Here is an 8177-nt window from a genome sequence, read left to right as displayed (position 1 = left end):
GACAAAAACTATTATCTGAACAGTAAAAACTTTTAATAACAAACTCCTACATTAGCCAGTTCTATAAACTTAATATACTTGTATAATTTGACTAGATATCTAATTAACAAGTTTGTGACTATAAGTTGGATTAGAAACAAAATAATTAAATATCAAACTACTATAAAATTAAAACTTTTTAAGTTTTCATATACTCTGTACAAATTTTAATCCAGTGGTTTATGCTAGCTGCAAATTGTTGATTTTTCCATATGACTTGACTACAAAGAACCAAGCAGTTGACTAAAGTAGGCAGTTAGCTATCAATAAAATAAATAAAAACACAAGAATAAATAAATAAAGATGACAAGTACTCAATCAACATCACAAATTACTGTTAGTTTAAAAAAAAATTTTTTTTTTTAATAACGACAACAACTAAATATTAATGAGAAGATTTTGTATGCTGATTTGTGTTAATGGTGATTTTATGTTCCAATTTTAAATTTGGTATTTAATAATTTTGACCAAATAATTCAATAACCTGTTCATTTCTTTAAATTTTAAATGGATTGTTTAGTCAACTTATAATTTTTACCAAATGGTATTGATTTTATATGGCTTAAGTAGTTAAGTCATGAAATATTAAGTAAAAGTATGCAAAAAATAATAAAAAATTACTCTAGATTTTCAACAATTTGTAGGTATAGGGTACTATATAAGTTTTTAACAAGTACTAATTAAAAAGTAAGTTTATACAGTAATAAATCTGCTGTATGCAAGTTTATATTTATTTATGTTTTACCTTTAAGTTTAAATTAAATAGCATTTATCATAAAAAGCTATAGCTGTGTTTAATATTTATTTGTGTTTTCAAAAATAAAAATTACACATACACCAAACCTGTTGTACATAATGATATTATTACTTGTAAAGAAAAGCTGGACTTTATATTTTGAAAACCACATACAATAGTTGACATATAACACTTTTAAAACTATTTAAATTATCATATTAATATACATAAATTTTACTAAGCTTTAGTAATAAGATTTAAATCAGTTACTTAATTTTAGTTTGTAATATTTGTGCAGTTTACAAATATCCAGTAAATAACTTTTGAAATAAAGTTTTATTAGTGGTAATTAACCACCACAGAAAAGTAAAAAGATACAAAATTTAATTATCATATTTTTAAATAGGTAACTAGCTTTATATTTTTTTAGTACAATTCAGTCTAATTGAAATCAAAATTAATTTCATCTAAATTTTAAGTGACTGGTTCACTCAACATGAATAATGACTTCTATGTTTAAAAGTTACAAAATAATACAAGAAAACTAGTGATAATTTTTAGTTTAATTTTTTTTTAAACATTACTTTATAACAAATAGAAAAATATTTTACTAAATATTTTGATTATTGACATATTTTAAGAAAAACCAAATGACTGTGCAACACACAAAAAAAAATTTTTCTTACTTAAACAATAATGTTTTTCTTCATTAAAAAATGTACATGACACTTTGACTATGCCACTCAAATAATAACATACTCCTGTTCAACAGAACCCCTCAATTGACTTTTTGGCAAACGTTCCTTTTGAAAAATTTTCAAACAACAATTTTACTTCAAATAAAAAAACTAAACAACTTACTTTACCTTTTTAAATCATAAAAATGTACATGACATTCATACTACACATTTCAAAGGAATATTAATTTCACCTAACAAAAACCTCAATAATTTTATTACCATTTCATATATTTTAACTAATGACATTTTTACAGAATCCCTCTCGAAATGACTTTGACTACCACATAAATAAATGACATTTTTACTTCCAAAATATATCAAAAGCTGTGAATGACACTTTTACTAAACAGTTCAAAATTAAAGGTTTATGTAGGTTACAAAACATAAAAGCAACTCCCCTAAGAACAAAGTTGTAATTGACATTTCTACCTTACTACACATGTTTTAACTAATGACATTTCAACAGAGTCCCCCTCAGAATGAATTCGATTACCAGAGTGTTTAAATGACATTTCTACTTTACTATATACATTTTAACTAAGGACATTTCAACAAAGTCCTCCTAAGAATGAATTCGATTACCAGAATGTTTAAAAGAAATTTCTACCTTACTATATATGTTTTAACTAATGACATTTCAACAGAGTCCCCCTCAGAACGACTTCGACTACCAGAACGCGGCGAGCGACATACAGATGGGATGCGAGAAGGAGAAGATGTGGTACGCGTTCCTCTGTTCCTCCATGGTGGCTTTCTTCGGAGGACTCTTCTGCATTCTGCTGTGGAGAGCTTTCACCTACATGTGCTGTGCCAGGTTTATATTATATTTGTTTTGAAGTAAAATTGTCGACAAAATAGCAGTTTTCAGTTCTCAATACTTATAAATTCATTTTTGGGTTGTTCTATAAACTTAAAAATAAAAAGTATGCTATAAGCTACTCTGTTGACTTTATTATGGTTTGTTTATCATTTACATTTATAAAAAATTTTTTTATTAATACTTTACAGTTATTTGGCTTTATAAAAGCATTAGACAACTTTGGTGATATATAATCTAAAGCAGGGTTTCCCAAACTTTTTTGCAAATGGCCCCCTTTATAGAAAATTAAAAAGCAATGGCCCCCTTCAACAAGATTACTCATAAACTACGATAAAAAACACCAAAGACCTTTTTTTTTTGCTCTTCATCTGCAACTCAAGAATATCTATTGTAAGTTTCTTAACTAACATAAAATAAACATGAGACTTTTTTTTTTGCTCTTCATCTGCAACTCGAGAATGTCTAGTGTAAGTTTCATGTTATGGCCTCATGGCCCCCTAGGGGGCCACTTGGCCCACTTTGGGAAACCCTGATCTAAAGCATGCTATGAGCTACTCTGTTGACTTTATGTTGAAATTCAAATTTAGTTGCCATTTCTTATATGTTTTTTTTGCAAAGCTTGTATGGTTGTATAGAATACTTTAGTCTTCAGACATTTTTGTATATTTTTGTCTTTTAATTATTTGTAGCTCATAAATTATCTGGGGAGAAAACTTGAATTTATTTGTTAGTTTGATTTGTATTACTGAAGTTAACTTTTAATCGTTTGTTTTTTATCACTGAAGTTATTTACTTTTACTTTTCAAACTTTTTATTTTGTCACTTTTTTAATTGTTTTTTAGTTTTTATTAAAACTAAACTTTTAATGTTTAAAGACAAAATTAAAGTTTATGTTTGCATATAAATGTTTTCATCTGGTTATTGATATTTTTTTAGTATTTTTTTAAAAGTCTAAATGTTGAATCCAAATTTATTAAATAGAAATAAATGTTTTAATTTTTTTTATCTTTGAGGTAAAAATGAAGTATAATAGAAATGCAAAATTAATAAAAATACTGCTGTCAAGTTTGATTAGTATTAAAAATTCATTATGTTGTATGTTTGAAATTATTTTTTTTTAACTCTGTGGAAATATAGTTTTATAAAGGAAGTGTGTATGAATAGTTCTACAAAAAATATAATGAGTGTTCTCATCAAAAAAAACTTATATCGTGGTAACAGCTAAAGTTGTAAATTATGTGGACAAAAGTATTTTAAAACTTAAATCTATGACTTTGTAAGTGTCTAAATATAAAGCTTACTTAAAATAACAAAGTAAATTACTTATTTGTTAAGTGATTTATTCTTTTGTTAAAGCTTTTGTTTGAAAACTTTAAAACTTTTGTTTTCAAAAAATGTTTAATTGAGCATTTTTAAGCTATAAATTGAAAAAAGTATAAATATTTCTATTGTAGTAAAAAAAAACATTTTTTTAAACTTTCTAGTTTATGTGACTTTTTAAACTTTTTGCACTTTTTTATATGCAAATATTGTGTGACATTTATATTGCTTGTGCCTTGCTTTTTTATAGTAATCCTTAAAACAAAGAAGCTGTTGAAAATTGTAATTTTTAATTTTTTTTTAAAGTTTGATTAATTAAGAAACTACTTTGAGTTTTCTATTAATTTTTTTAATATAATTACACTTAATGTTGTTATTTGGTAGGAATACACAGTTGAAACAAAATGTTTTTTTTAAACACAAGTGTTTTTTAAGTTTGAAAATTAAGTAGCTTTTTCTGATAATGAATTACTTTTAGTTTTTATATTTATATGTTTTGTTTTTGACATATTTTTTATTATTTTTAACTTTTAAGTACTGTAAATACTATTAGTTATAAGTAAGTTGTTATTCAGCTAGTATAAAAGTTTGTTAGTTATAAGTATTTTAAAAATTAATATTTAATTTTAGTAAATATTTTATTTGAAACAAAAGAAATTAAAATTATAAAATTTACAAAATAATTGTAACACTTGAATAAATATTATCACTTTATAAAACTGATCTAAAAATAAAGCAATAAACATTATTTCACAAAATGAAAAAAATATTTTGTATAAAAATATTTGTATAATTTTCCATGACTCTTTAAATTTTAAAACAAAATATGACTAACGCGAAGTTACCTAAACAAATTTTTTGACTCATGCATAATCAAGTAAACAAAATTTGGCTTGAATTTTTTGTTTTCAATTTTTTGTAAAAGGGAAGTAATTACGTCATAAAAGCTGTAGAGCCAAATCAATTCAACTTTACGTAAAAACGTAACTTATATAATTAGTTCTTCAAAATTCTCGGAATTTTTCAAAATCTTTAGTTTTTTATTGTATTTTTTTATTTATAAATAAAATTATATTTTTAAAAAATTTTAAAAATAGTATTTAAAAAAATTTTGTGCATTTATTCTTTTAGTAAAGATATATAAACTCCGAGCATGAAGACATAGTTAAAGAATAATTATCTAATGAAGCTTTTATTTTAAAAAATATCATTTTACATAAAACTATTTCACAAAAAGTTTTAAATCATTAAATATTGTTTTAATTACTTCTTTGTTGTATTTAAAAAATAACAAATTATGAAAAAACTTCAGAAATATAGATTTTATTTAAAAAATAATTAGGCAAGTGCACCATATAGTAATCAACACAATGTATAGTAACTAATTCCAACTATGACGTAATAATGCTATATATTGACAGCAGACAAATATAATCGATAGAAGTATTTCTGATGTACTCACTTTTTCTGTGTATCTTTCACAGTTTTAATTTTGTATTATTTATTTTCTAAAAATATTTAAAGCTAGTACGTTATAAATAATCTTTCAATTAACTTTTTTTAAGTTGAAATAAACTTCATCAACAAATGTTAATCTACAAGTAATAAAAACAAAATTGGTTGTTATTTTATGTTTTTTTTTTGTTCACTTTTTTTAATTTTGGGTAGGTTTTCTATAACTAGTTTCATTTTTAATTTTATCATTTTGAATTTTGTGTTTATAAGGTTTTTAGTTTTAAACATTTTTTTACAAACTATTAATTTAACTTATTTTTAAGTACTATACCTAGTACAAGTTCTATAGTGTTTTTAATGATCTTTGCTAATTTTCACTAAGTAAAGGTTTTAAAACTATTTCATTTAGAAAAAACACATTTATTTGAATTATAAATTCATAAACAAAAAACAAAACAGACTAATGGCTTTGGAATGAAAACAAACAATTTTGCCGTTAAGTCTAGACACAATTTTAGATAAAATCTTATATTTCTAAACAAAGACTTTTATTTTTCCAAGTTTATAACTTAAGTCTTTTTGTTTATTGTTTTAAAGTGTAAGTATTTTAAAAGCAATGCAGTTTAAACTAAACTATATTACCTGGCGTTTTTAAGCTTGTTATCAGTTAATCTAGTTATAAAACTTATAACTGACTTTCTAACTTATTATGGTGTTTTTTATTGAATTACAGGCTTAGTTTCAATGCTAAATCTAAACTTAAACAGATTTGTCTAGTTTTTAAAATATTAACTATGTTCAGAAAAAACCTTTAAAGCATTATTTAATCTGCCAATTTTTGTTTTTTTATTTTTTTTACTTTTTAGTGATACTGTTTGTACAACAATAAATTTTTAAAAGCATTTTTGCATTTGCTCGTTATAAACATTTTAACTTTTTGGTGTTTTATAACGACTGAATTACTGAAAGCTAATTCTTCTTCAATCTATAAAAATGCACAAACAAATAGTTACAAACATAATTAGTCTCTAAATTCACTAAAAGTAGCAAATCTACAAAACAAAATCCCTAAAATTGATAAAAAAACAAATAAATTGTTTATTTCAGTGAGGTGGAATCTGCAAACAAGGGATCTCAGACGTCACTGTCAGGTCAGGAGGATTCCAAACAGATGACGTCAGTGGAAGTTGATTGGATGACGGCAATAAAAGATTGGGCTGGAGTCATGATCTCCGCACAGACATTAATAGGGAGGATATTGGTCAGTTTTTGTTTGTTTATTATACTATATTTTAATAAGTGATGATTTACTAACATACATTAATTGGAAGAATTTTGGTGAGTTTTTTATTGTTTATAAAACATGGAACACCGAAAAAACCTGGAAATTGAGAATTTTTTATAAATTGTTTGTATGTGATTTTTATGTTATTGGTGTTTTAAACTGGTAGGAAGTAAACTTTTACGGTAAATACAGATTAAAGTCATAGATGGGTGAAGTTTGGAAGCACTTGTGTCTTTAACGTAAATGATGTCATTTAAAATCATATTTTAAAACTCTTACCGAGGCCATTAATACGATAGTTGAGCCCGATTTGTATGTGCCCTTGTTATTACAACTATTCTTTAACTTTTTTAGTTTAAAATTTGTTTGAAGTATAAAATAGTATTTGTAAAACTGTTTAAATAATTTTTTAACAGTAGTAAACAGTTTTGTTTTCAAATAAGCTTTATTTTTTTATCAGGTGGTGTTCGTGTTTTTACTGAGTATTGGAGCCTTAATCATTTACTTCATGGATTCATCAAAGTTGGTTTATTGTTTATTACTAATAAAACTTATTAACATTATACAAAGCTTATACTTATAAATTTAGTTATACAAAGTAATTCTTTAAGTTTGAAATGGTTTGATTTTTTCATACATTTTTATTTTAATAACGCTTATACAATGTGCTATTAATACTTAAAAAACTGCAAATGGCAATAATTTTAAATATTGTATAGTAAGTTTTGTTTATAAAGTTATTATGTACTTATGAAACTCTAAATTATAATTTTATACTTTATTTCAGTTTAGACAAAAAAACTCAGCTTATTAATTACAGCAGGGTAACTTATATTTTTATTACTAGTAGCTTTATTTACTTTATACTTAGTTAGAACTTTTATCATTGTTAATAAAATAGCTATTAGCTTCTTAAGAAAAGAAAATTAGTTTTATTAAACTTCTTTTAATTTACTTTTTAAACAAAGCATAAAAGAAGCAGTTTTTTGTAAACAAAACAAGAATATATTTATAAATTTGTAGCATTCAAGTAATGAAACTGTTTTAATCAGATCCTTATGTATAAATAAAAAGGGTGCAGAGTAGAACTTAACAACAATAAGTTGAAGTGTGATATCAGAAAGCAAAATTTGAGAAATCGACCAAATATTTTTCTTGAACAATTTTGGAAATCCTTTGGGACGGTAATTTGCATGTTTTTTTTGGCTGGACAACAGTTTTTATTGAAGCAACAAACAATTTGCAAAACTGCTGCAATAGAAAAGATCAAACCACTTTTTATTGTTTTTAGAGTCATTGGAATAAATTGAGCAAAGACACATCAAGAATTTTTCTGATTTGTTAAAACTATATTTTACTGTGTATATTTTTTTGAATTTATTAAAAAAGCTTATATAGTTGTTTTTAGTTTAGGTTGTACTACTTTATATAGCGTATGTTTTTAAAATCTAATTAGTATAATTATAGCTTTTAGTTTATTAAAACGTAAATCAATACAAATTACAGTATTGCATTAAAATATTTAACAAATAGATAGATTAGCCATACAAGTTTATGAAGATTTCAAGGTAGAACTTAAAAACTAGCATGACAATTATTCGAGTTAAATATAGTTTTTACTCTCAGTAACCTTTTAAGGCCTTTTTTATTCTTCGAATTCGCTACTTCAAACTAGTTTTTACTTTTGCTATCACAACTGTAAAACATTTCAAGATTAAAAATAAAGTATTAAAGTTTTAGTGTGGTTCAAAAAAATTAAATTAAATTCATTGTTTAGTTTTA

At 24.0% G+C, this 8177-nt stretch overlaps 1 protein-coding gene across 1 annotated transcript in view; it reads left to right on the top strand.

Moving 5' to 3' along the window:
* Window positions 1–252: 252 nt before the first annotated feature.
* The window catches only part of LOC145844080 (calcium-activated potassium channel subunit alpha-1-like), a 62263-nt gene continuing 54338 nt past the window's right edge, over window positions 253–8177 (top strand). The window contains exons 1-4 of the mRNA XM_082951424.1: window positions 253–375; window positions 2160–2329; window positions 6218–6371; window positions 6856–6917. Coding sequence (XP_082807550.1) covers window positions 343–375; window positions 2160–2329; window positions 6218–6371; window positions 6856–6917 — 419 coding nt within the window. The 5' untranslated portion in view covers window positions 253–342. The remainder of the gene's footprint in view (window positions 376–2159; window positions 2330–6217; window positions 6372–6855; window positions 6918–8177) is intronic.

Source organism: Thalia democratica, chromosome 9 (assembly GCF_965202585.1).
Source record: "Thalia democratica chromosome 9, ktThaDemo2.hap1.1, whole genome shotgun sequence".
NCBI classification, from domain to species: Eukaryota; Metazoa; Chordata; class Thaliacea; order Salpida; family Salpidae; genus Thalia; species Thalia democratica.
Note: the sequence above shows the minus strand (reverse complement) of the source record. Positions and strands in the feature narration are given on the sequence as shown.